This window comes from Syzygium oleosum, unplaced genomic scaffold (genome assembly GCF_021117445.2).
Source record: "Syzygium oleosum isolate NSW1041296 unplaced genomic scaffold, Sole_v2.1 Sole_v2.26, whole genome shotgun sequence".
NCBI lineage: Eukaryota > Viridiplantae > Streptophyta > Magnoliopsida > Myrtales > Myrtaceae > Syzygium > Syzygium oleosum.
The window spans coordinates 1,515,076-1,542,703 of record NW_026607510.1 but is presented as its reverse complement, the minus strand read 5'-3'; the positions used below and the strand labels follow the sequence as shown (position 1 = coordinate 1,542,703).

General features: G+C 39.6%; 2 protein-coding genes across 2 annotated transcripts; both read right to left on the bottom strand.

The window, feature by feature from the left end:
* Positions 1 to 705: 705 nt before the first annotated feature.
* LOC130134975 (uncharacterized) lies at positions 706 to 7,141 on the bottom strand. The gene is made up of 10 exons (XM_056303096.1): positions 6,631 to 7,141; positions 5,452 to 5,549; positions 5,315 to 5,360; positions 4,343 to 4,425; positions 4,191 to 4,255; positions 2,966 to 3,027; positions 2,670 to 2,729; positions 2,417 to 2,449; positions 1,236 to 1,301; positions 706 to 1,139 (listed from the first exon to the last, which is right to left on the bottom strand). The coding sequence occupies exons 1-10, from the start codon at positions 7,036 to 7,038 to the stop codon at positions 1,095 to 1,097; spliced, it is 966 nt and encodes a 321-aa protein (XP_056159071.1). The 5' UTR covers positions 7,039 to 7,141; the 3' UTR covers positions 706 to 1,094.
* Positions 7,142 to 15,583: 8,442 nt separating this feature from the next.
* LOC115665486 (beta-galactosidase 10) lies at positions 15,584 to 24,462 on the bottom strand. The gene is made up of 19 exons (XM_056303253.1): positions 24,119 to 24,462; positions 23,618 to 23,713; positions 23,388 to 23,500; positions 23,178 to 23,244; positions 22,936 to 23,032; positions 22,622 to 22,761; positions 22,258 to 22,346; positions 20,917 to 21,022; positions 20,307 to 20,394; positions 20,080 to 20,198; positions 19,417 to 19,578; positions 19,029 to 19,237; positions 18,477 to 18,586; positions 18,022 to 18,131; positions 17,612 to 17,719; positions 17,185 to 17,289; positions 16,858 to 17,069; positions 16,311 to 16,653; positions 15,584 to 15,951 (listed from the first exon to the last, which is right to left on the bottom strand). Exons 1-19 carry the CDS (start codon positions 24,287 to 24,289, stop codon positions 15,841 to 15,843), a joined length of 2,556 nt encoding a protein of 851 aa, XP_056159228.1. The 5' UTR covers positions 24,290 to 24,462; the 3' UTR covers positions 15,584 to 15,840.
* Positions 24,463 to 27,628: the final 3,166 nt, after the last annotated feature.

The window sequence follows — 27,628 nt, the reverse complement described above, 5'->3', positions numbered from 1 at the left end:
CGAATACTCTCTATCGTTCGGCATCAAGTGTCCTTCCAGCATACTAAATAGCAAATGTACGGTGTATAACGTAAAGAGAACAAGGATATGCCAGAAGATCATATCATCTAAATCTCAAAAAAATTGTGATTCCCGTTTCGTACTATGAGTAGAACGAGAATGTTGGCGAATATTTAAACTAGTCAGTCGCATTCTTGGCTTCACAGAGTTACATCTTATTCTCACACACAACGGTGAGAAAGCATGCGGAGGTTGGCATTTGCACATGAGAAAATTAGGCTACATGACCGAACGACCGATCGCTCGTCTCATGGTAGGTTTGGGACCATCGCCAGGAACATGAACAAGCATTACCAATTTCTTGCAAATTAAGAGAGAAAATCTTCTGATACAACTGAAAATTTGAGATCAGCTATCTTCACTGTCGATAAGAGATCTGAAACAAAACACTAACCAGAACCTGTCATCAACAAGAAGTGCATGAGTATGAGGCAAGAAAGCTACGTAGTTCGCGATGAACTAACGAGTGTCTAAAGACCTATACCTCAATGTATTAGCCAAATAATCTCCAGAACAAACATCTTTAAAACAATCATCCGAGCAAGCCATCTCACATTGAAAGATGGTAGAAGTTGTATTCCACATCCCAACCTATACATCAGCACCAGGATCTCCAACACATCCAAAAAACAAGAAAAAAAAAACTGATGGATAAATTCCTTATGGATTACAAAATTCACGTCCATCATGTACAGTGTCCATATCTTTCCTAGACCAGACATCTCCTCAACTTCTATATCGACCTGAATTCTTGTAGACAGACCAAGCCAAATGATGTGAAGCAAGCTTTCTTCATGAGAAACCACTGGTCAAAGGGGCCAATAAAGAGGAATAGAAAGCATTAACGCAAACAATGACTACTTGCAGTTTTGCACCTTACCGCAGAGAGATTCTACCATTTACAATAAGACGGGCATAAGGGCAAAAGAACACTACAAGTTTAAGGCCTTTCTTTGGCATTGCTTCTTTAGCCAGACTGGTCTTTCAAGACAGCCACCTAACACCCTATATTCTGTGTCAGCCAAGCTCCTTTGTCATCTTTCTCCCATCAGTGATTCAAGCAGGGCAGCTTCTTCCTCCTGAGAGAGAGAGAGAGAGAGAGAGAGAGAGAGAGCAGCCGTGTTATTATTTTCTTTACTAGCGTACATCCGGTATCAGCAAAAGATGACCCTTACCACTAAGGCATTGAACTCAGTCTCTTCATCTATGGCACTTATTATGCAAGGGTCCTCCAACAGATCCTAATAATTCAAAAAACAAATAATTGTTTCAAAAATATTCCACATATTTGCATATTAATGTGGATTCAGTATTATGAAGTATATGCGTCGTAGACCCATCACAGAACTTGTCCATCACTTAGGATTTTCATGTTGGAAATTAGAATCATAAATAATTGAATCGAATGATCTCTAGATTGATCAGAAGATCCTTTCAATTGGCTTTTGCCTTTCACATGAGCCGTTAGATCATGTAGGACCATGGCTCTCTAGAAGCACACTAGCATTCATACTGAGTTTCCACCCACAGAGTAGAAAATAGATTGCTCGATAACAGACTTAATTACCATATACTATAGTTGTTGTCAGGATGGCATGAGAGAATAAGTCGCAACGCTAAATGCATTCTAGGTCCTTAAATTCTCCAGTACGGGATTAACTCACAGTCATCAGTGCATAAACATAATCAAGAATCCACTCGCACATATTCCAGCATATACACGACATCATGCTACACTATGATTTTCAACTCAATAACCCAGTAAGTATGTCAATTGTGAAGTATCACCTAAAAAACTATAACACCTCCAAGATCCTGGTTAGTATCTAATTTCCAAAGAATTGCAAAGCACAGCTTATTATGCCAGAGCACAACTATGTTTCCTTTAAACAGTTTTATAAATTAAAACATGTTACATAATAGAAAATCAAACAATTCTATTTGATATTGAAAGAGAAGTTTGTTCTGTGCTCAATCAGAAACAGGTACAAAACAGCATGTGGAAAAACATGAGAAATCTGTCCACAACAAACATCAAGCTATCAGTTGGTCATCAAATCTTATTCCCAGTCTATGGTAATTCAATGATGTCCAAAAGCAGAAAATGAGTAAAGCAACTCAAAACAGAAAGCACCAATCAACTGGCGATCTATCGACTTCAACTCAGTTGTGCACTCACAAACTTCTTGTATTTCAAGATAATATTACTTTTTATGGGGTAATTTAAACTGCTACAAAATAGCATAGAAGCCATCACTGCAATCTATAGGCAATGCATCCCTCAAAACACAAAAAATTAGTGACAAAAAAAATTCTATTCAAAATCAAAATTGCAATCAGGAAAAGAACTGCTTACATCATCAGCAATCTGCAACTGCCCATTGTGATCCTGCAGGACAAAATCCAGCTTGAGAGTTCATGGTTAACTCTAGCAATCACAATTTTTTCTACTCAGCTAATGGGCATCTAACAACATTCAACATAACAGGCAATGTTCTTTCTTCTACCATTTTTGTGTATTGAAAAGCATGAGTAGAGGAATAAATCAATCACTTGATTTGGGTGAGAGCACAATTTTTTTCATTATGGCCTCAGTAGCAGGAACTTACCTTCACAGCAACAAAAAGAAGTGGATCAGAGGGTGTATAAATCATGTAATGTGCACCATCCTACAACCACAAAGCAACAGAAAGAGAGCATAATAGAATTAAAATCAATAGTTTCATCTAAAATGCCTAGTACCTTATCAATACAGAAGCTATCATGTTTGGAAACCGTTATCTAACGCTATTGATTAGTGCTGCAGGATCATACTGTCCAACACAACAGGTAAAATAGGACGAATGGAAACAAAGTGAAAGGAAAGAGAAAATCATTTCTATTGGGGAAATGATCATTGCATTACCATATGAAAGCATGTAATTTCCACTCCTTCAGTGGGTAAGCCATCAACATCTTGACCATCATCTGCAAGATAATAAGCATCTTGCTTCAATTGTCGTTCTGACAAATCCTCAGGTTTTGTTAATTGATGTTTGTAAATACATCACAAAAAGCAACTGACAAAAACATGGTATTTGCGGTTCCTTGCACATGGAAAGGGGAAGAGGAGAAGTACTTATAACAATTTCAAAGGTAACAATGACTCAAATAATCTGAACAGAAAATGAGAATGCAAGCTTTTAGAAAATTGATTATCAAACAAGCAAATATTTCCGTTATAATTATTAAAATTCTAGTGGCACTTTCTAACATCAGGAAGCTGAAAGATGTATATATAGCATCAGTCATAATTCTGAAGCAAGATTTCATCATTTTATAGATCAAATTAAACCAACCAACATTCTAAATCTGAACTAAGTGCGCCGATTATCAGTGACTTCTTTCTAGATTTGGAAAAACAATTGAAGAATTTATGAAAGGTATTTTGATAGCAGAGTTTCAAATTAGATTGCTCGCCGCTGCCATATTTAAACCAAAACTCAAGTTAAATAAGATGGTCAAAAGTACCGGTCATGTTTAAAATTTATCATCAGCTTTGCAGTGAAACCGCATGCATAGAAATATAGGGATGCTCAGTAGTCTAAAGACACAACACATGAGTCTCCACTCTCCAGCATGGAGTTGATTCTCTAAGAAGTAATCTACTATCAGAAAACTCCCACAAACATAAGAATTCATTTCTAAATCCAATAATACACAGAAGGAGATGCCAAATGCATTAACTGAGGAAAGCCCCAACAGCTTTTATTTTACCTTCCAGAATTATAACCTTTTTACTCAGAGGAAGCAATAGAGAAAGAGAGAGACGATGATGAAGTGAGACGCCAGACCCTACTGAAGTCTTGACTCATATATACAGGCATGCATTTCGCACCTGCTATATCAGTATGCCCATCACGTGTGACAAAAGGGGCCAGTGATGCATAAGCAACATATTGACTTGCAAGGTTTGCGGGGGAGGCAGGCACTTGCATCAGCATTATCTTGCAAGCAATTATATGAGCTAAATATACCAGTCTACATGTGAATACACATACACCAATAATTGGCACAAGTATGTAAATGCAGTAAAATTAAGTATTTCAAGAGTCAGAATAAACATTTAATTCAGAAAAGAAGGTCATTACCTGTTCGGAAATCAAATATATCATCTTCCGAGTAGCAAAACCCTCCCCGAGCAGTATAGCAGAATCTGTTAGGAACAATGCAAGCAAATTAATCCAGCAAAAATACATTTGAAGGGGTAAAAAATAAAGTTCTTATAGTAGAGAGTACTCACCCGCTATATACCAAGTGCATGTGTATCTTTGCAAGAGCAAAAGCTGCAGTAGGGAGTATTGATTCAACTTCTTCGTCACTTACCTAATAAAACAAACTTAGTGAATCTCAACGAACAAAATATGGATACCACAGCAACAATAGTTCAAGACATTTTTGTAGCTTTAGAAATCAATGCCCATTACAACACAGGAGAATCTTCCCGATAAAGAACTTCATAGCTACCATTAGCCATCATTCTTAGTATAGCTACAAGAGAAAGACTAACAACTGATTGGAAGTACATGGAGCTTCTCAAGTCCACTCTCACCCAGCCTTTCACACATCCTGTTCTTCTCCCTCCCTACTCCGTCACATCTTAGCTAATTTAGTTATATTTTTCAGAACAGTCATCTTGCTATTGCTCCTTTTTGCTTAACAAAAATAATCTAAGATTTCATTGAAAGAAACAAGATCTCCTCAGAAGCCACTGAGTTGAAGGAAAGAATAACTCATAATCATTCAAGAATTGTGAACCATAAGAAAACTACATCGCAAATGCATTTAGCTCCGTGCGTATGCATAAAACCCTATAATGCATCCTCCTAGTATCTTAGGTTGAAAAACAATGAGCTATTGACATTTCAAATGCTATGGGAAAGTTGTAAGAGAGGCTGGAGAGAATCAACAAGGGGAAAAAGGCATTCACACAAGGAAGAAACATGCAAATCTCAGGTTGAAAAACAATGGGATATTGACATTTCAAATGCTACGGGAAAATTGTAAGAGAGGCTAGAGAGAATCAACAATGGGAAAAAGGCCTTCACACGAGGAAGAAACACGCCAATCAAACAAAAGAAAATGTAAAAGTAGAAAAATTCCATATACATCAATAAGACACCAAACCACTAGTATCAAGAGATTTGTCAACAACAAAAACAGACCTGAATAACTTCAATACTAAAGAACTTTAAATTAGAGACAAAGCACATACAGCTGACCAGCCATCAATATTGGTGCTCTTCAATATCTGGACGGGCCTGCTCAAAAACCAAATCCATGTTATAGATAGTAAATGAGGGGACAACTCTATACTTTATAGCCTAGTGTTGCAATGGAACCATAGCTTACGTGTCTGCAGGGCAAAGCAGCATACATTCATCACCGCTTGAACTTCTGAAAATTCTCCTTATAACACACTCCAAGGGAAAGTTGTTAGCAGGATCAACCTGCCAATGACCACTTCAAAAGTCATGAAAACTTGAATTTATCACGAAAAGAAATCTTTATAAAAGAGAGACATAAGACTGAGAAATAATATGTTTAAAGGAAAGTGCATTTGTTATATATCCACTATAACCAGAGCGAATCGTCATATACCTAAGCCAAAAGTGTGCCTTAGTTTGTACAGATATGACAGCACAAAACACAGATTGTGGATGTCATCGTGGCCAGGTAGCGCATTAAAATACAAATCCAGGGTATGATAATCCTAAGAAACTAGCATACCAGCACCACAGCATACAACACTCAAAGTATCTAATAGTGAAATTATTCACAGAGAAAAATCTTGTGCATACTAATAATTCAAAGAACGCTGCCATCGAAAAGGACTACTCCTTCAATCACTTTTCGAATTTAGGAACTGTGTAGTCCGCTACATAAGTTAAAAGTTCCCTTATATTCCTATTTCATTAATAACAGCAAATTTTCATTGAAATGGTACCAAGGGGGTGCCGACCCCTGTGGAAAAATCATCTACAAGGTAAGGCGTTCGACAGATGTAACTGTAACGCATCAAGATCTGCCAATCTAGTGTGATAATTAATGGAAAAGATAATGCAAAAGAGCCATGAGTCATATTTACTTACCTCACATTCCTATTTCACTTTATCCCCTCAACCTCAATTTTTTCGTGTTCTACTGGATAGCTAAGAAAAAAACTATACAAGGAGTGGATTTGAACTGAGATTGGAGCTTAATATATAGTATTCTCGGTAAATTCTTATCTTTCAAAGAACACATCCATCTCACATTGCGGATATGAAGAAAAGTTGTCTTAAAACAATCATCCATGTTGCCCACCACTGAGCTTTCAGTCATCAAGCAACCCTCAGATCAAATTTGGCATTGGACTCCCAACAATAGACCTAAAATGCACAGAAGCGTATTGCAGAAGCCGGGAAAAAAAAAACACCATGAACGAGTTCAAACGCGGAATCCCAAATTAACACAACAACCGACAAAGAGAATCACCAACCGACCACGCAAAACAGCAGAGAAGACAAACAGGAACCCGACTCAACTCACAATCGCAACCAGGCGCTTGTCCGAAGCCATGACGACCCTGCCCTGATCATCCACCACGAACCCGGCGGGCGGCTTCGGCAACGGCGTGGGATGATACCCCGCCGCCGACGAACTCTCCCCATCGTCCTCGCCGATAACGAAATCATCGACGACCTCGACATCCTTCGCGTCGCCGGACTTCTTCTTCCTCTTGCCGGCGCCGGAGGACTGGCGCTTCTTCACCGGGCTGCCCTGCGGCTTCGAGGCGCGGCAGAGGAGGGGACCGGAGGAATTCGGCCTCGGGTTCGAGACCGCGAGGAGCGACTGGAGCGAAGGTCGCCCGGGGCTACTACGGCGGCGGTGGGGGGAGAAGGATAGGCCGTGGAGAGAAGTGAGAGCGGGAGGAGCGGAGGTCGAGACGAAGGACATCCTGCGGCGCTGCGCCGGGAGCGGCGGGGGGCTCGGTCGCCGGAAGGGTTCGAGCTTCGGAGGTCGCGTGGTTAGTCTGCAATGGCGGAAGAAGAAGAAGGAAGAAGAAGAAGGAAGAAGAATCATCTCTTGCTGCAGAGACAGCGCCAAATGAAGCGGCATTTTCTTAGCGGGCAAAACGATACAAACGATCCCTGAAGCAATACGTAATTTGATCCCTAAATTTTTAATTTATTTAATATAATTTATGAACTTTAACTCAATATATAATATGATTCATAAACTTTTAATTTATTAAATGTCATTCTTGAACTTTTGATATATATTCAATCCAGTCCCTGAACTATATGAAAATATTCAATATAGTCCTTTCATTAATTCAAGTTTAGGGACTACATTAAATATTTTCATATAGTTCAAGGACTAAATTGAACATGTATCAAAAGTTTAAGGATCAAATTGAATAAATTAAAAGTTAAGGGACCACATTGAACATTATGCTAAAGTTCAGGGACTACATTGAACAAATTAAAAGTTCAAGGACCAAATTGCACATTAGATCAAAGTTCAGGGACTGTTTGTGTCATTATCTCTTTCTTAGCTAACACTGAAATATCTTTCGAATTATTTATTTTTATTTTTTGCAGTAATTAAAAGTGAAAAGAACATAGAAAAGAAAGTCGTTAATAAATTAGCTTAATATCACGAAAATCCTTAAATTAGTACACACGTGACAAATTTACCCCAAATTTAATTTTTTGACCACGAAAACCTCCAAACCGGTACACCCTTGACAATTTTACCCTTCCTTAGTTTCCGTGAAATTTTACCGTTAAATTTCCGAGTTAGATGACACATGCCAGTTGACGAGTGTACTAGTTTGGGTTTATAGGTGTACCAGTCAGTGATTTTTATTAAGGGTGAGCAAGATGAATCACCCAAACCGGGACCGGACAGGACCGATCGGTTCTCGAGAATATCGATCCGATTCCCAGTTCCTAAAAGTGGAACCGGTTTCCTGGCGGTCTGGTTCCCAATTCTATGGTGTGAACCAGACCGGACCGGACCGACCGGACCGGACTGATAAATATATATATTTTTCTAATTTTTTCATATATATATTTATTTACTTTTTAAATTTTTTTTTAAAAATAGAAAGTCTAATTTAATTTCCCCAATTCCTTCTTGCCTTTACCAATAAGTGATTGGTCCCTTTGGAACTGGACCAGACCGGGCCGAACTTCTGTCCGGTCTTGTGACATTCTGAATTTCGACCCACTTTCGAGATTTATGAAATGATATTATCATCAATGCACTTTCTGTTATATCTCACTCGGAATTGGCCATTCTTGAGAATATTAACCGTTAGGGAATGGCTAGTTAGGATTTCGGTACGCACGACCCAAGAACTCGAACCTGGATCGACACTTCGACCATAAAGATTGACGAGGAGATATTTTGGGCTATTATAGGCTGATCCAAGAATGATTATGGAACAATTTAACAATGTTATACAATTGAGTCACGAGTGATTCCGTTTAATCGTTGTATGCATTCCGAACATTCCAAAATCAATTTCTAACGATTGTGTCATTCGGAACTAGTGATTGACCCTCGTAATTACATGACAACCGAAGTCACCATGGCTCGAGTAAACTTAAACGTGGATTGATATCAAATCAACCACGGGTCGACACGCGTAAACCCTAAAAGCCGCCCGTTAGTTTGAGATACACGAAAGACGCGTTTGATCGATTTTGGCCACGAATTGAAATCCGAACTTGGGTATCGAACTTTCAAGGATATCAAAATTATTATATTGGACGACGCCGCGTTAAGCTCGCTTTATTATCGGTTTGGTCAGAAATTCTCGAAAAAGTGAAAATTGGCTCGGAAATTGGAAAAAACGATTTTACCCCTGTGTGTTCTAGAGTTTATTTGTTGAGTGGAAGGACATAATGGTCTTTTTACCCTAGTGGCCGAAATTCCCTCTCTTGGACAGATTTGCCCTTGCTTTTTTTTTATTCATTACAAAAATGCCCTTCTAGAAGCCTTTTGTCAAGATGCATTCCTAGCCTTTGGATTTTTCTTGGGCATCAAGGACTCATCCAAGCCATCCATTTGAGAGATATGTTCAGCTCACTCTCTCTCTCCTCACTTTTTTTTTGCTCTCTCTCTCCCTCACTACAAAAAAACTGATTTTTTCCGACGAAATTTCCAACGAAAAATTCTGGAAAATTCGTTGGAAAACGAATTTCCAACGAATTTTCCAACGAAAAAAAATTCGTTGGTAATAGGTCGTTGGAAAATTTTCCGACGAAAAATTTTAATTTTCGTTGGAAATTTGCGACGAAAATATTTTCGTTGGAAATTTCGTTGGAAAACTCGTGACTAAATTCGTTGGAAACGAATTTTTTTCGTTGGAAATTACAAATTTTTTTTTGATCGAAAAATCGTGGAAAGTTTTTTTCCATCGAATTTTTTTTTTTTGGTCGAAAAATTTCAATTTCAAAAAAATTTTTTTTGGCCGAAAAATGGCCCTCGCCGGCGGCGAGGGCCAGCCTCGTCGACGGCGAGGGCCGAGCTCGCCCAGATCTAGGCGAGCTCGAGCTCGTCGCCGGCGAGGGCCGAGCTCACCCAGATCTGGGCGAGCTCGAGCTCGCCGGCCATGGCGAGCTCGGCCCTCGCCATGGCCGGCGAGGCCCGCGGACCGGCGAGCGGCGGTTCCAAGCAGCTCACGCGGCCGAGAAAGGAAGAGAGAGATCAGGTCGGTTGGACGGTGGCGGTGAGGCGGGATGGGTGGCGGCCTCGCCGGCCATGGCGGCAGGCCGAGCTCGCCATGGCCGGCGAGCTCGAGCTCGCCCGGATCCGGGTGAGCTCGGCCTCGGCGGGCGACGAGCTCGAGCTCGCCCGGATCTGGGCGAGCTCGGCCCTCGCCGGCGACGAGCGTCGGGCGTCGGGGCGGCCCATGGTGGCGTCGGGAGCGCCGACCGCCGCGGGGGCCTGGCCCTGGATGGCCGCAGCGACGCCTTCGGGGACGGAGCCGACGTCGCGGATGACCTGGATGCCGATCTTGGTGTCCATGGCACCGGAGCCGAGTCGGAGGAGGAGGGGGGGCGGCGGGGGAGGCAGCGGGGAGAAGGTGGAAGGCGAAGGAGAGACCGAGAGAGAGAGAGGAGGAAACAGGGAGCGAGTCAAGCGTCGAATGGACTCAGCCGAGTTGAGGGAGAGAGGGACTCGGAGAAGGGAGGCTTGGGGGGGAAGGAGATGAAGGAGACGGCCATGGCGGAGCAGAGGGAGCGAGCGAGAGAGAGACACTAAAATAATTGCCCGGAAAATTAAAATTCGTTGGAAAATTCGTTGGAAATTTCCAACGAATTTTCCAACGAAAATTGTATAAACTGAAATAATTGCCCGGAAAATTGAAATTCGTTGGAAAATTCGTTGGAAATTTCCAACGAATTTTCCAACGAATTTTAAAAATGCCGAACGGTACCGGTTTTTTTTGTAATTCGTTGGAAATTTCCAACAAATTTTTTTTCGTTGGAAATTTCCAACGAATTTTCCAACGAAAATTGTATACAATGAAATAATTGCCCAAAAATTGAAATTCGTTGGAAAATTCGTTGGAAATTTCCAACGAATTTTCCAACGAATTTTAAAAATGCCGAACGGTATCGGTTTTTTTGTAATTCGTTGGAAATTTCCAACGAATTTTTTTTCGTTGGAAATTTCCAACGAATTTTCCAACGAAAATTGTATACAATGAAATAATTGCCCGAAAATTGAAATTCGTTGGAAAATTCGTTGGAAATTTCCAACGAATTTTCCAACGAAAATTGCACAAACTGAAATAATTGCCCGGAAAATTGAAATTCGTTGGAAAATTCGTTGGAATTTTCCTACAAATTTTCCAACGAATATAAAAAATGCCGAACAGTACCGGGTTTTTTGTAATTCGTTGGAAAATTCGTTGGAAATTTACAACGAATTTTCCAACGAATTTTGTTTCGTTGGAAATTTCCAACTAATTTTCCAATGAAAATTTTTTCGTTGGAAATTTCCAACGAATTTTGCGACGAAATATAGTTCGTTGGAAATTTCCAACGAATTTTACGACGAAAAATTTTTTGTTGGAAATTTCCAACGAATTTTACTTTTCGTTGGAAAATTTGTCGCAAATTTGCAACGAAAATTTTTTCGTCGCAAATTTTCGTGGCAAAAATCCAGTTTTTTTGTAGTGCCTCTCCCTTGGCCGAGACACCCACCACCACCGTCCACCACCTACCAGCACCTCACGCCACCACCTTGGACCACCGTGGACCACCGTGAGCAACCCACAAGCCGCCGTTCACACCCGGAGCAGCCGCCGTTCGCCGGATCGCCATTTGGGCCGCCGCCGTTCGTCGGAGCTCTTGGCTTGGCCGGGATTGGTGCTGCTGGTTTTGGCTTAGTTCTTAGCTTAAATTAGTGGTAAGTAACTCCCTAAACCTTGATTAGGTTAGTAGCTTACTAATGGATAGTGTTTAGGGGTTGTTAGGGTAATTTAAGGGTTATGGTAGATGCTGAATTAATGATTTGTTGGTGGCTGGATTTGATGATTATATAGCTGATTTGAATGTTAAGATAGGTAGATTATGTGACCTGAGCTTGAGCATATGTTTAATGTTGCTAATTGTGCTTAATTTGGCTAATTATGATTGTTTATTGGTTGTTTTAATTAAATTCGTGGGTTAGTCTTGTGGTTGCAATAATCATGTGGTAATGCCTGAATTGGATGATTTGGACATTGATCATATGGCCCTCATTGATTCTAGATTGATTAATGTTAATTTTAGGGCTTAATTAATATGATTATGTGCTAATTTTGATCGTACGGTTTAAATTAAATTAGGATGTGATAAAATTTGATCATATGGCTTATTAGAGATTTGAAGTTGATCGTGTGACTTTGATTGACCATCGCATGGCTAATTAGTCGATTATTTGCTGATTAAATGTTTAATGATGATCGTGTGGTGGATTAGTTGTTTAATGCCGATCGCATGGTTAAATTGTTTAATCGTATGGTTAATTTATTTAATCATGGCTGAGTAGTTGACTATGGCTTGATCGTGTGATTGGAATGATGATTTCGTGGCCTAGAACAAAGATCGTATGGTTGAAATTGATGTTTCATGGTTGATCTTGCACTTGATGAATAATCGTAGGATTTTAAAAGTGGATCGTGTGGTTAATTATGGCTATTGTTGGCTTAACATGGCATATCGTGATCATATATTGATGTTTGATACGAAAACGAGTGTGATTCATGGCATATTTATTCGTAGTAAATTGCACGTCATAAACACTTGCATTGGCTAATTAAGGAAGATTAAAATTGGCAATGCGTGATTGTTTACGTGTATGGCCATAATGAGTTCCGTCTAAGACGAGTTCTAGACGATGCCTGGCGAAAGTTCGGATGCTGTCTGGTATCCGACTTGTCGGGAGGGTTCCATCCCAGACATTGCCGATCGCGGTAGAGGCCGGATCAATGCTCCTAAATGGAATGCCGTCCGGTACCCGACTTGTCAGGGGGGGTTCAATCCCGGACGTTGCCACACCCAAAGTAGTGGGGTGATGCCTGGCTATGCCGGAAGACCGGCGGGAGTTCGGTGTGACCTATAGTGGGTCGTTAATACTCTGGATAACTTCGAGTGTTATGTGTATATGGCATGCTTTGCGCTTGATTATGGGATAAAATCGTGAGGCACGGTATGGGACGGGCCGAAGTGATTTCATCTTATAATTGAGACTCGTGTGAATGATTGAGTATGTCTGGATTATTATTATTGCTGTTATGCATATTGATAGTATGCCATGGTTGTGATGCAATTCGAGACTTTGCATAGTATGCAGTACCATTGTTCGTTTGATAGGAACTTACCCTATTGGTTAGAATTGCATGATTATGATGCCGAAGGTACGTATTGCCCTACTCGAGGCTTAGGCAATTTACTTATTGAGATTTTATCTCATTCCCCGTTGTTAAACATTTCAGTCCCTCGACCTTGATTATGACTGAGCCTCCGCTAAGTTTCGGGGTACCAATGGAAATTGAGCATTGGGTGACTGAGTACCCAGCTGGTGAGAATAGGGAATATCAGAAGTAGGAGAGTACAGTTTGGATCGATGATGGTGAGCAGTACTTGACAGCTCACAAGTATATGGCATGGTTTCTGAGGAATAGAGCTCAGACTTTTGGTCCTCTCTGGAGATTTGATATTCCCCCTGACGATGGTTTAGGAGAGTGGGATCTTATAGAGATTGATCCCCCTGATGGAGCTGTTGTTAATCCTCAGTCTGAACCGATGGTTATGGAACCCCAGGCGTGGTCCGAGGAGTCAGACCCTGAACCGGAGCCTTTGCCGCCTAGTTCTTATAGCAAGGCATCTGACCCGACTTCGCCAGGAGCACCGCTAGGATGCTGTGGAGGTTTTTGATAGGGTTAGAAATCCCTATCTTTTTGGAGCTCCTCTTTTGAATAGAATAGTGGAACAGATTGCCCACCCTATCCCTTTTTGAGTATGCGTGATCTGAGTTTATGGCCTTTAGAAAGGCTTGTATATGTTATCGCTGTATGTGACGTTAAGTTTATAAAATGGTTTGTTGGTTTATTTAAATTATCTCTCTCTATTATCCCGTTTGAATGTTTGTTGAATGGAGTGTTCGTTTGGCTTCCGCGTATATTCTCTTATTCTATGGTAACGGGTCGGCGATGAATCCTGGGAGTCGCATTCTCAACGATCGCGGCGGGATGTTACGTGTCCGTAGGATACGGGGCGTGATAGGTCTCGTCCACGGTCCCAAGACAAGCCGATCTGATCTCTAGTCCTAAAAACTGGGAATCGGTCCTCCTGATCTGGTTATCAGTTCTTGAGTTGGATCAGACCGAACCGGGAACTGCTCACCCCTACATTTCATAGTATTAATCCAATTTAATGGAAGGTAAATTTATCACAAATGTACCGGTTTGGGGTTTTTGGCAGTTAAGAAATTAATTTTGGATAAATTTGTCACAGGTGTATCAGTTTGGGGTTTTTATTGTCAAAAAATTAATTTGGAGTAAATTTATCACGGATGTACCAATTCGATCTTTTTCCATGATATTAACCCAATAGATTAATAGAGCAATTTTCAGAAAAAAAAAATCCATGTATCTCGCTATGACATGTTTGTAAAAGGATATTTTGCACCGGTGTAAATAGAGAAAAATTAGTACATATCGAGGTTTTCTAAATCACGTGGAACAAGAGAATTAATCTTTGATATGTATGCCTTAAGCGCGAAATAAGATAATTAACTTTTTGTCAAAAGTAAATAAACAAATGGTAAAGCTACCAAGTATTCGATAAATTTTAAGGACCAAGCAAGAGAGTGAGAATGTCGCGAGATCTTAATAAACAAAAGGGAAATTTCGAGATATAAATACATTATATACTTAAATTTTCGAGATAATGACACAAACCGTCCTTATGTTTTAGCCCAATATATAATGTGGTTCCCGAACTTTAAATTCGATCAATATGGTCCCTGAACTTGAGCATAATATATAATATCGTCCATAAACTTTTGATTTATTTAATGCGGTCCCCTAACTTTTAGTACATATTTAATTTGGTCTTTGAACTGTATGAAATATTCAACGTTGTCCTTAAACTTGATTTAATAGAATGACAACATTGAACATTTCCAAACAATTTAGGAACTAAATTGAATATGTACCAAAAGTTAGGAGACCACACTGAATATATTAAAAGTTTGGGGGTGCATTGCATATTGGGTTACAGTTCAAGGATCACGTTAAATAAATTTAAAGTTCAAATACAATATTGTACATTTAACTAAAGTTCAGAGATCATTTATGTCATTTACCCTAAATTTGCGCTTGAGATTCTACAATGGAGATTGTAACTTTCTCTATAAACAAGTACAAGCCAAATGAAGTTTACAAATCTCCAAAAATTATCATAAAGTTCCTAAACTTACCGATAACGCGTTATAACCCCTTTTTTTTTAATATCTCATTTTTCCAGGGCACCGGACATGCCGGAATCCGACCCGACATGATTCATCTTTTTGGCATCCCTTCAATGCTCAGCCACAAGAGAACCATGTATTGATTAAACAGGAAGCTGTCAATATCTCCAAAGCATATTTTATGTCGGAGGCACTCTTTAACATTCTCCTTTTTGTTTCGGTCCCTCGCCAGATTTTTCGCTACCAAATTATGAATTTTTCTGCTAGCAAAACGGGCAACGAGGGAATAAAGTGAAAGCAAAGCAGTCAATGAGAGACTTGGCATGCAAGATTTGCATGAGTTAGATTCATTCTAGGACAACGGAAGGGATGATTGAAGATAAAACCAGCAGCGTATCCCATGATAATACTGCTAAAATGGTTGCATCTCAAGGGGAGAATGAAGCCTCCCGCTCGCAATTGGTATATGAGACGCCTTGATTCGAAGATCCGACAGCATTTTCATATGATGCACGGTTATCCATGTCGCAGATCTTGCAATTATTCATAAATATGCACCGTGGGTAAATTTCAGAGAGCACTGTTTGATGCCTTCTGACATAGTAAAGCCGATTGATATCGCAAACTAACATGTCCTCTGCACAGCTTTTGCTGGAAAATGGAAAAGAACCTAAATCTCACAAATTATAAGCCGAGTAGCTGCTTTCGCGAAATAGAGAGTAGAAAAGATATCATGGAATGGAACCTCCGGCTTCTGATCTGCTCTCTGCTAGTTCAATATCACATGCAGACTGCTTCCACGGCTAGTTTCTTCGTCGAACCAGGACACGGGTCCTTACTGAAGTCCCCTTCGGTTAGCTCTATAGTACATTCATTTCTGTTTAGGCAGGCCTGCGGCGACGAAGTGTGTCAGAGAGGTTACAATGCTATGCAAATAAATCATTTCTACTCTTAAGACATGAACTTCTATAGAAGCTACAAGCCTGAATACGAAATTAGATAACTAGAACATGGCAAAGACCTTCTGCAACAATCAAGAGGACTGTGCGTCCAGAGGCGGTATAGGCGAAAAAGCAACGAGTCAAGTAGATGTTTAAGGTATTATCACTGGTGTTGTAGAATGTGATTCACTTTCAGGATAAAAAAGTCTGAGCTTTGCCCTCGGCTCATAGGCAGATGACGTCAAATCAGTAACACGTTGAGTTTAGATAATGTTGATCATTATTAGAAGCCAATAGCGCTAGACTCACCTTTTCAACCACGGATTTGGACGAGGGATCGTGGCAGTCCCCCAAGCTGTAAGATCCACAAGATCCCGCCGGATTCCCAAAGCTTGCAAAATTAACAGCAGATATTTGGGTAGAATCGGGGCATTTCAAGTGAGCTCTGGGTGCTTTATCTTGACTGCTGTCATCATCTATATCTGGCTTCCAAGATTCTAAGTCGATGGATGGGTAATCTTCTGCAATCGAGCTGCAAACAGTTGACATTTTCCGCTTTGAGAAGGTGACTTTCGTTGGATCGCCTCCTACCTCCTCCAAGATAACAAGAACGTTTCCAGATGGCTTGAACCAGGATCGTGGGACGTGGTACCTGTTCCACATAGCAGAACAAACAATAGATATAACATGACAAGAGACAAATTTCCACTGTATATATCATCAAGTTTGAGAAAGTTGATCCACTAGGCATCATCTAAATTGTCATAGAGAACATCATTCCAAATAATCTTTGGAAGAAGACTGGGCAGTTGCAGTATCACTTTGTGTTCTAATTTTTAGAGTATGAGTTTTGTACCATCTCTGGCTAGGCTCTCCACATCCAGTAACGCATTTGTCTGGCTTGAAGCTGCCTCTGTAGTCGCACCCCTTGACACAGGGGTTCTCAAAGGAGACTAACCTAGGCCAGTAAATTCCTATAGGCTGTCCGTTTAACCATGCTAGTCCTTTACCCATATGGATCATATCCAGCCCAACAGGTTCATTACCAGTTGGAGGGTCCACAATAGCCTGCAATATATAAAATTAAATTTTGAAAGATGGCACATTTAACTAATAGTGCACTCTTTGAACCAATGAAAACAATTCCAATGAATGCAGCGGGCATTGTCCAAGCACTCTTTACCTTGTACCACGTGAGTGGCTGGTTCTTCGGTGGTTCTGTTGTCGAAACCCAGTTTACGCTTTTCATACCAAATGGCGCCCCCAACTGTTCTCCCTCCAATCCAATCTGACAACGGAGCAAAGAACAGGTCTTTAACTTTTAAGACGACCAAACACTTTTTAATAGAGCACTGCCTATATTAATATTCTTTTTGTGGATAGTTTCTTGTGTTAATCATTTAAGTTATTAGTAGGTTCTGTCTCAGCCCCTCTCATAGGTTACAGTAACTTCATTCCCAACAGAATAGCTGCTCTACGCTGCAAGCAGAGATGGCATTTGTAACCACGCTAATGTTTAAGCGTCACATGATATGATGTTTCTCTTGAACGAAATATCACAATTTCAAAAACAAGAAAGATGAATTACAGAAGGAGGAGGAGGATAATACCTTGTAGGTCCATGTATATCCAGATATGTCCAATAACCCCTTGTTCAATCCCTTGATCTTCACATTAGTCAATCCAGCTGGCATCCATTCATAATGAGGCCCTGCATTCTGAAATCATCCAAAAGAAACAACCTAAGGATACTGAGCAATTAATAAAGGGCACAAAGAAGGAAGGACCTTATGAGCCAAATGGCATATAAGAAAAAGAAAGCTCTTGCTAACTTTTTATCTTTATCTGAAAAACGGCTTTGATCATCGTCAGACTCTCTTCCGAGGACCCTTTTAAACTGCACTCCACTACTTTAGTAAAGTTGGCCATTCTTTTGCTAAACAAAAAATTTAATGACTAGGGGCCAAAAGGAAGTTATTCTTCATAAACCTTGGACCAGGAGCATGAACATGGGACTCACTTGAATTCCGACTGTCAAGCTCAAAATAGTGATATCATTCTTTCCAGCCTTGAGAGATATGGGAGCAGAGAAGTTGAAAGGTACGTTCGACCCATTTCCATAACCACTACCTGAATATTGACAGTGCAATAATCAAACACCAAAGTTTGAAGTGCAGCTGCGCATTATGAGCAGATGACTGAATGAAAGATCTTCCTCCAACATATAACATGACAAGAGCTCGCCCTTAAAAACAATATGCCACTAAAAGCAGGCCATGGAAGGAAAAAGACATCACATGATGAAAAATCCACACTCATGAACTCTCAAGCGAAGATCAGTTTGCACCACACATGGCTGATAAAGACATGAATGAAATGGAGGCATAATTGAAAGCAAATGCTAGGCCACAAGTTGAAGGACAAGTGGAAGAAGTTCCCTCTAGGAAGAAATCTCAGAGGAGACACAACGCTAACCTTGAAGTTTCTGATTCACAAAAGCATGGAGACCATGACCCTTTGATTCAACCAGAAGGAAAGGTCGGCTTCCTCCCTTAAGGCAATCCTCATTTTCCGCGACATTTATACTAGAATATGCAAAGCAAAAGCATTCATCAGAAGTTGCTCAATCAAGATCCGTTCATCATCAAGATGTATACAAGGGCACATTCGCTAGGAAGCTAATCTAACTACGAAGAAAGTGAAGAATCCAAAAAGAGGCCAATTGCTGATAAAAAGTATGAAGAAAGTGCAGAAGAATTAGAAAGGGAGAAAAGAGGAATAGAAACACCGAAAATATTATACAGATATATGCAGAAATAATTGACCTCCTCAACTGTGAAGGTCGAACATTATCTTTGCTTTTTATATAGTTCCACTTCAATCTGGGACATGGTAACCATATGTATATTTTGGGTAGGATAATTTATTAACAAATATGCCAGTGACTTTCTACTAGTGATCCTCTTCTCTGCATCAGAAAGGGCCACTATATTTGGGTAAATGAAATCTACAGAGATAAAGAACAACCTTGTCGTATACCAAAGGTAGTCTGTTGTATACTTTGTGGTGTTGAGGTGATCCACAAAACCGTTCAGACTAAGGTCTTCTTTTCCCCATAGTCCAGGTTTCTCGGTGAATATTTCCCATTTAAGAGCTTTCAGATCCTTATCCAATGATGAGGCAGATGGTATCAAAGATTCTGGTACCATATCGACCACGGAGCTCTGGGAGCGAACCTGTTCAGGTTATGCTGTTAACACTGAGGTGATTCTAGAGAGGACTCGTAAGAAAACCGAAGGCATGCACACCAAAGGGAAAAAATATGGGTCCAAACCCAAGCTTTTGTTTAAGAATGCGATGCATCACAACAAGAAAAATGCTTATTATAAAAAGTCATAGGAGTTCAAAGTGTTACCTTTGCTGAGTTAAATACTACATTCTTGCAGTCAGGAAGAATGCTGACTGACCATGCAGGCAGATGATAAGACATGTTTCGGAATTGTACTGTCTTGTCTTCTTTGTCAGCGATGTTTGCCAGAAAGGCAACACAAAATCCTGAAGAAGTGTAGACATCGGCCTATGCAAATTTTGGTCAGAAAATGACAATTCAATAAGGTTAATCGGGATTGGGAAAAAAAGGTTGATTTGTCTCAAAAGTTGCAACACATAAAAACCGTAAAATATATCATAAAGGAATATAAACAGTAAAAATCAGAATATGCATCATTGCAACTACTTAGTGTGCCACTTTTTCTCAACCGTCAACTATCAAGAGATGTTCTAATTTTAATAAGCTTTTAACTGGAAAAATATTCCAAAGTACCCTATCAACTTGCACAAACGAACATGATTTCCAATATAACTCCTCATGGTAACTTAGTATGATCCGATTTCATGTGACAAGTTCCAAAGAAAATACGGCAATGATGTTCTGCAGACGATGAAGTAAATAGGTAATTAAGTAAAAAGGTGATGCTATGTTGATGTTAATATTTGATAAAGGTCCCAGTTAGCATCAGAACAGAAGTCATAGCGTTGAGAAGTGAAAAACAAACCACAGAAAGAAAGAATCGATCACCTCGGCATTGGGACCTAATGACAGAGTAGTTGGCTCACTGTTCAACAGCGCTTGCTCACATAACATTATGGATTTGTGAAGCTCCTTTAGATGTCCCCACTTCGGGAACCTTGGTAAACCTGAAAGCAAGCAGTCAAATTAGTAGCCAAAATATAGTCGAACTTTAAAAGCACTCATAATTATCAATTTTAAACATGCGCATGTACATGCAAACAAACTATGCTTACCATATTCATCAATTGGTGCCTCATAGTCATAACTTGTGGTGATGAATGGCCCGCCATTAGTACGACCAAAATTTGTTCCTCCGTGATACTAGGCAAGACAGAGCATAACATAGGTAATTAGTATATGAAAGGATGAGTCATATACAAGGTTAATTACCAATCAAGCACTAAATAGAGGATGAGATACACATCCAAATCTATCTATACATCAATTCATACCGTAAACTTGACTTCCATCATTAGCGATCTTCATTAATGATGGGTGACCTCCTTCATATAAAAGAAGAATATCCACAAAGTTCCGCAAATGATAGAAAACTCAACTAGTAGCATATCCACCTACTTTATTAACCAGTAAAAGGGCGAGAGATTATTTTCTTTCTTCTGGAAAACTAAAACCAGTATTATAAAACAGGATCTAGAGATAAAAGAAATAGTATCATACTTCTACTAAGGAAGATACTTCTTTGCAGAAAAGTTATCAATTGCAACCCTCACATCAAATGTTCCAATTCCTTTAACGTAGGAAATTATATACAGGTACAGTTAATGGACAGGTCGATTGGCTAGTGCATAGAAAAGGGTACGATTCTAAAAGAAGCGAATTTACCATGTAATAGTTTTGTACACACCCGCCTTTCTGGAAGAACCGCGCAACTGAAAATGCAATGTCTTCTGGGGGCCGGTGTGGATCTCTCCCCCCAAAAGTCTTAAACCTGAAAAAGGAGGGTCATCATAATTTATCAGGATCACATGATTCAAAAGGAACCGCCTGTATTATTTTAGCTGCATGCTCGGTGCATATTTAACAAATAGATTTAACTCTATCAACAAGTTACCATCTAAAAAGGCTGATATCCTGGTCTTTCTATGAGACATCTACAATGTGTCATGAGACAATAAAGTTATGTGGGCTTGTTTCTTAAGTATTTAAACTAGTCCCAACAATTAAAGATCTTTCACCTATGAAAATCAATCAAGCAACTCATTAGTCCATTGTTGCTTGAAATGCTAACTTAAGTCCAAAAGTTCTCGATTCCCCAAAGCTACAATTCTCTGCAGCACAACTACAACACGGCACAGATGTTGCACAGCAACAGCAATACTATATGGACTATCTGTGTATAAGGCCATTAGGGTCCCGATATGCAAGCAGAGTGGAATATTTTAACCCAAGAGAAGACTTGTCTTCACAATGCTCTCTCGCTAACAACAATACTTAAGTACAGTTTTGAGAAAAACAAATGAAAGAATTCAAAGTTTCCTGACTAAATCGTGTTCACCTGCCTTTCGTAAACAAAAACAGCGGCAATGACTTTACCCAGGAACATCCTAAATAATTAAGACAGTCCCACAAAAAATAAATCCTTAAGATACTTTAAAGATTATTGAACCAGACAGAAGGAACTCTCCGGAGAAGGTAATATTACAAATCAAATCTGTACTATAACAGATGGACCCACATGATACTAAGGATCACATGCACTGGGCCTAATTCACCAGGTGTATGCAATTTGTGGCCGTAATACAACAGATGCCATAGTGAATCTGCCACCAAATCAGAATTTAACCAAACCAATAATGTAGCACAGTACACAATTCTTCATGAAGGTCCACAGAGACAACCAGCTTCTGCAAACAATACATTTCAAATACTTTTGAGAATTACTAAAAGCGTTGTGCAAGTTTAACTCTCTTCATTCCACATACTCAGTCAAATATTAGATGCAGGTTCTATCATGATTCAAGTAAGGCAGACAAACCAAAGAAAGGCAGGGATAGTTAAAAGGAACCAAACCTAATGGAAATGGTAAAGTATGTGTTCATTCAGAAAGAATGGAAGAACTTAAAGAGAAGTTAAGTGTCATGCCATCAAAATTCTCCAAAACGCAGAGGAAGTGCTATCAGAAAGAATAGGAATCAACTTAAGCATCCTGAAAAAAGACATTACCATCCAGGCCAATTTTCAGTCCAAATTTTGGGCTTCTTTGGAGAATTGGGAACATATTGATCACAATAGAAGGCATTGCAAGTATCTATCTGCAGAGCACGAGAAACTCCAGTTAAAGATGAATGGCGATAAAATAAGTCTTTGGTTCACCATGCCAAAAACAGGGAATAACGCTACTTCTAGTACTATTCAGTCTCAATAATGCAACCCCTCAAAATCAGAAAACATCAGAGAGCAGATGTCAGAAGTATCCTCATCAAAAGCAAAATATATAGTTAGCATTTTACTGCACACAAATGCTGCAGTGCACAAATATCTACCCATGATGCACTGTGGAAGAGGTAAATTATGATGAAACTCTTACAATATATTCAGGAGCATCTGGCTGCTGGCACATAACCCAAGGAACACCCGTATTTTGAGAGACTGCCATGTTAGCAGACCACATAACATATGGCTTCGCCCCCTCGCCATAATATGGTTCGTTGTACCCATATTCATTTTCTACCTGCAGTGAGAGATACATGTTTCACCCACTATTTAGAGGCTGATCAGACTTATGAAGATAAGAAGAAGCGCAATGCGAAAATCTAAAAAAAAAAACTCACAAATAAACGTACTACAACCATCAAAACTTTGAAACTCTTGTCACTATCATTATACTCGTATGAAAATAACCTGCCTGGGCTAAGATGATAGGACCTCCTTGTGAAGCAAAAAGGTTTTCCTTCTTCATCAGATTCACTATCAACGTCACAAATTTCTGCATGTGATACTGAAAAAAACAAACAGCGACATCACGAAACATTATGTCGGACCCACGTCAGATATGTGAATTCTTAATTAAGATTCATTTATTGGCATAGAACATTTTTTCAAGTTCCTCCAAACCGGATTTGTTGATATTCGTATTAACATACCTTAAAGGGCGCGTTATCAGTGCGGAAGACTGTCCCTGGGACGTAATGGAGCCAGACCGGCACCCCTCTGTATCAAACAGTAGCATATAACCACTCCAAAGCAATCATCACATTCTTTAGAAGTAAGTATATCATAATGTAATGTAATTTCATACTCAGTAGCTTGTTTCTATGACATTCTGATGATCCTATTATCGGTTAAGAACATACCCAAAGCTCCATTCAGCTGCGACAAAGGGGCCAATTCGGAGAATCATATACATCCCTGCATTCTGGATTATCTTCACGAACTTGACAAGATCGTATCTATCCCCGAAGTAATACTACACTCTCCCAAAACAAATGGAGGCATTAATTACAAAAATCGCTATGCCGAACAAAGGATAGAAACACGTCACAGCTTCTTAACGAAAATGAGAAGGAGTAGCAGCAGCACTCACTTCGCCTTGAGAAGGTTCATGACCATTCCAAAACACATACGATTCGATCGTATTGGCTCCACCTTCTTTGGCTGTGTGAACCAGCCCGGGCCACATCTAAACACATTCCAGATTATGCACTTGAGCACAATCTCAATTAAGACTCGCACATATCACCAACACAGCAGTGCCAACAGATGACAGACCATGGATTTAACCAAAAAAACATCAACCCGCATGCTGACATATAGAAAAAAACGATGAAACCAGAAATTACAAAATCAAGAAACATGAACACACGCGCACATAAGCAACCCATGAAACAAGCCATTACATGAGCTTCATTTTCGCGGAAGACAAGCAGCTGGGTCATTAAAAAAACACAACATTTCATTCACCAAACAATCAAAGAACGAGCATTGCAGAAAAAAGTAGCTCTTTCGACCGCCATTTCACTTTCTTTCTTGGTTTTCTTTAATTATTGGCGGTTTCAGAACCCAGAAAAGTCGATTCATCGCTCACCCCAGGAACACTGCGAGGATAATGAATCGCAGCGGAGATGAAGAGCTTCCTCTGCCCGTCGACGATGAGCGACCGGTGGTCGTACGTCACGTTCGCCGCGAAACAGGACGCGAGCGACCAGAACAGGACGAGAGCCGCAATGGGTGTTGCTGTCGAGCGAGAAAGCTCCATTCTTCCTCTTTCGGTGGGGCTGGTGCTGGTGCTGCGGGAAGCGAGCGAGCGAGGGGAGCAGTATATAAGCTGCTCGGCTTCATGCGAGCAGGAGCGTGAAGCAGAGCAGGAGCACAGGCAGAGACAGAAGCAGAGCAAGCTGAAACAGAACGTGACGTGTCTCCGGACGAACCGGAAGATACGACCAAATTCTTTTGTTAAGCAGAGATCGTGATCATTAGCTTGGACTCGCTTTTACTTATTTTGACTAATTCGGTTCATTTGGTATTAGATTTGTTAACTTCATTTCGTGAAACTAAAAGAATACAACAAGTTATATGATCAGGTCCAAATTAGATTTGTTTAGTGTCGACACGTGTGCCGATTTGATTCTTATCGAGATAATTTTATCCACTAATATGCCCAACGTAGAAATGAATTAATAAGGTTCGGTTAAATATCTCACCCGAAATCCGAAATGATGTTATACGTGCTCTTATGCTACTCGAAGTCCACTTCTATCTTGTCTCGATTTCTCCTCTTCAGATCGTTCTGAAAAGATCGATTTTGCTGAAGAATTTGCCTTCGAAATTAAAATTTAGAAAAAGTTACAACATTTTATTAATTCTACCCATAAATTACGATCCAATTTTGGAAAAAATGAACCAACATTGATTGTGGTTGTAACAGTGGGATAATGAAGAAGCGTGTTGAAGTCGTGCCATTGCCAGAAATGTTTTTGGCAGGAATAGGATAGGGATGATGGATGGTCCAAAAGATAAATATTGTAATTTTTTTTTGTCTGTTCTACTCTAACTCTCAACTCATTCTTAGACTTTTGTCATGTCTCTTTGTCGAGCATGAGATATTTAAAACTAAACGTTATCATCCTTAGCCCTCGAGAAGATGGGGAATTCGATTCCGTGTCTCATCTTTCCTAAATAGGAAGGGTGGTCACCGGGGCAAACCCGAAAATTCACAAATGTTGCAATTTTTGCTGTCCTTTCCATGTCTGCAGGCTTTCTATTTCTATTGGGTCTGGCAATTTCCAGAGAAAAAACGTAAGAGGACAAGTCAATGTTTTTATATCAGCAAAAATACCAGATACTGGATAACAACTGTCAATTGCTAAGCAAAAAGCTTGCTGCTGACACCCTTTTGTCAGAGAATTTGGCGGTCTCCTCATGCCCCCATAGTAATGCTTGTTTTTTTTGGTCAAAGCCCCCATAGTAATGCTTTCTCAACTCATAATATTGAATTTGTTTATGGGGGAGGGGAGAGGGGGGTTTTGGTTTAGTGGTCATAGGTTGAATTTTGCGCACCTCGACTAGTCTACTTCTTTATAAAATCGGTGTGAGGGGTTCTAGAATCCAGCTCCGGCAATGCTCGGTTAGGGTCGGACCCAAGACCATAGAAAAAGATGAGAAATCCTTCGTATCATTTGAGCCAACAACTATCATTTGAGCCAACGACTTTGTCAATAAATTATGATTGTCTCACTTACGAATACTTATCAATATTCTTTAAGTGAAAAAATCTAGCTCGACACTCCGCTAAGCATTCAAATACGTCGTGACATTTTTCTACATCTGTCCCGCGATTATTGATTAAATTACTATTATGTAGCAAATTACGCTAAGGCAAATATTACTGTAATCATGGATGCTGAGATCATGATTTTGAAGCTCATTTCGAGCTACCCCAATCAGCTTCATGCAAATAATTGTCATTCTCGTCGCAACGCCACGAAAACCGCGGGGGGTGTTCTGATCTCTCGAGTCAAACGTGTCGTAACAAGTGTAAAACTCACGCGGCGACGACGCTCGGAGATGGTAATTACATCGACCGCCGTTCTTTCTCTTTTTTACTTATTAAAAATTTTAAAAAGCTTGGCTATATAAAATGGGGAAGATGTATTGGTAGGACCCAAAAGAAAGGGTGCAATGCAATAAATCCCGGGCAAAAGTCAAAAAAGGGGACGGTCAGGGCGAGGGTGAAATCCAAATTGAAGTAGACAAAAGCTTGAGAAAAGGCTGTCTGTGGCATCCAATCGCTGTCGCTTGGGCTTTTCCTTTGCTTCTAGGTTTCATGCAAGTTGTCCTTTTGCTATTGCTACACCTAAATAAAAAGCCACCATTTCTGACCTAAAACAAAACAAAATAAGATAAAAGCCACCATTTTAATTTCCAAAATGAAAAATTCAGAGGAACTTTATCATTGCCTCTTCTTTGGACCATGAATCCATTAGAACATGCGAAGTCACATCAATCATCATTGGAAAGGTTTCTCCTATTGCATCCCTTTTTTTTAAATTAATATTATAAAAAATCTCAAATTAATATATATATATGATAAATTTACTCAAAATTAATTTTCTGACCATCAAAATTCCAAATCGGTACACCTGTGATAAATATGACATAAACTAATTTTTTTGACCATAAAAAACCCAAAACTAATACATTTGTGACAAATTTACCCTATGTTAGTTTTCGTTAAATTTAATTAATACCACGAAAAATCACAAACTGGTACACATATGACAAACGGAGAGTAAAATCCTAAACTGGTATACCCGTCAACTGTCACGTGTTACCAACTTAATTTGACGATAAAATTTAATATTGCCTCTAATGGAATTTGAGGAGAAAAACCTTCTCGAACAAATTAGTTCAAATGCACATGAGCTGAAAAAAAATGTTTTCAATATTAATTGACTATATCAAGTTTCAAAATGTCGGACTTTTTTTTGGCCAAGAAAAAATATATATACTTTAAGCATTTACAAATAATAGGAATCGATCGGTCTTAATCCAAATCAGTCTGTACATCCAATCCATTTCTCTATAGCCGTTACGAGAACCGAAAGAAATTACACCCCCCACCCCATTTTTCCTTCTAAATCCCATTATTCGATAATGAAATCCAAAGAAAAACCAATCTAATTAGCTTTCTTACAAGCGATAAAATTAGGAATAAATCCTAAAATATTGATAAGATTCGTTCGCGGGTTTGAGGGTTCAGGGGCGAAGCATAAAAGTGATGGTACCGTTAATCTCGAAAATATACGCACGTGCAGCATTTTTTTGTGCACACCCAAGTGACGTGAGATTTCTTAAACAGATCTTATTGGTTAATCTCGAAGAAATTGTTCAGATTAATTGAAAAAAAAATAAGAAAAAGAGATTTTTCTTTGACGGTGGGCAAGAACCAATGGTACTGTTGGATGGGGAAAAGAGAAACAATGATGCATGGGTCACGCGGAAATGCGGTCCCCGACATAATCTTCAGTGGGATGCTACAAAAATAATTAAAATAAAATAAAATAAAATAAGGGAAACAAGAATAATTAAATATTTT

Excerpts from the sequence above, each read along its gene's own strand:
- LOC130134975 (XM_056303096.1), bottom strand. The coding sequence starts at position 7,038 with ATGTCCTTCGTCTCGACCTCCGCTCCTCCCGCTCTCACTTCTCTCCAC. Across the intron at positions 5,361-5,451 it reads CTGCTTTGCCCTGCAGACAC|GCCCGTCCAGATATTGAAGA; the intron begins GTAAGCTATGGT and ends GTTTTTGAGCAG. Across the intron at positions 1,140-1,235 it reads CTGAGTTCAATGCCTTAGTG|GAGGAAGAAGCTGCCCTGCT; the intron begins GTAAGGGTCATC and ends TCTCTCTCTCAG.
- LOC115665486 (XM_056303253.1), bottom strand. The coding sequence starts at position 24,289 with ATGGAGCTTTCTCGCTCGACAGCAACACCCATTGCGGCTCTCGTCCTG. Across the intron at positions 22,347-22,621 it reads CAGATGCTCCTGAATATATT|ATAGATACTTGCAATGCCTT; the intron begins GTAAGAGTTTCA and ends CGTGCTCTGCAG. Across the intron at positions 15,952-16,310 it reads CCAAATCCGTGGTTGAAAAG|GCCTGCCTAAACAGAAATGA; the intron begins GTGAGTCTAGCG and ends TCGTCGCCGCAG.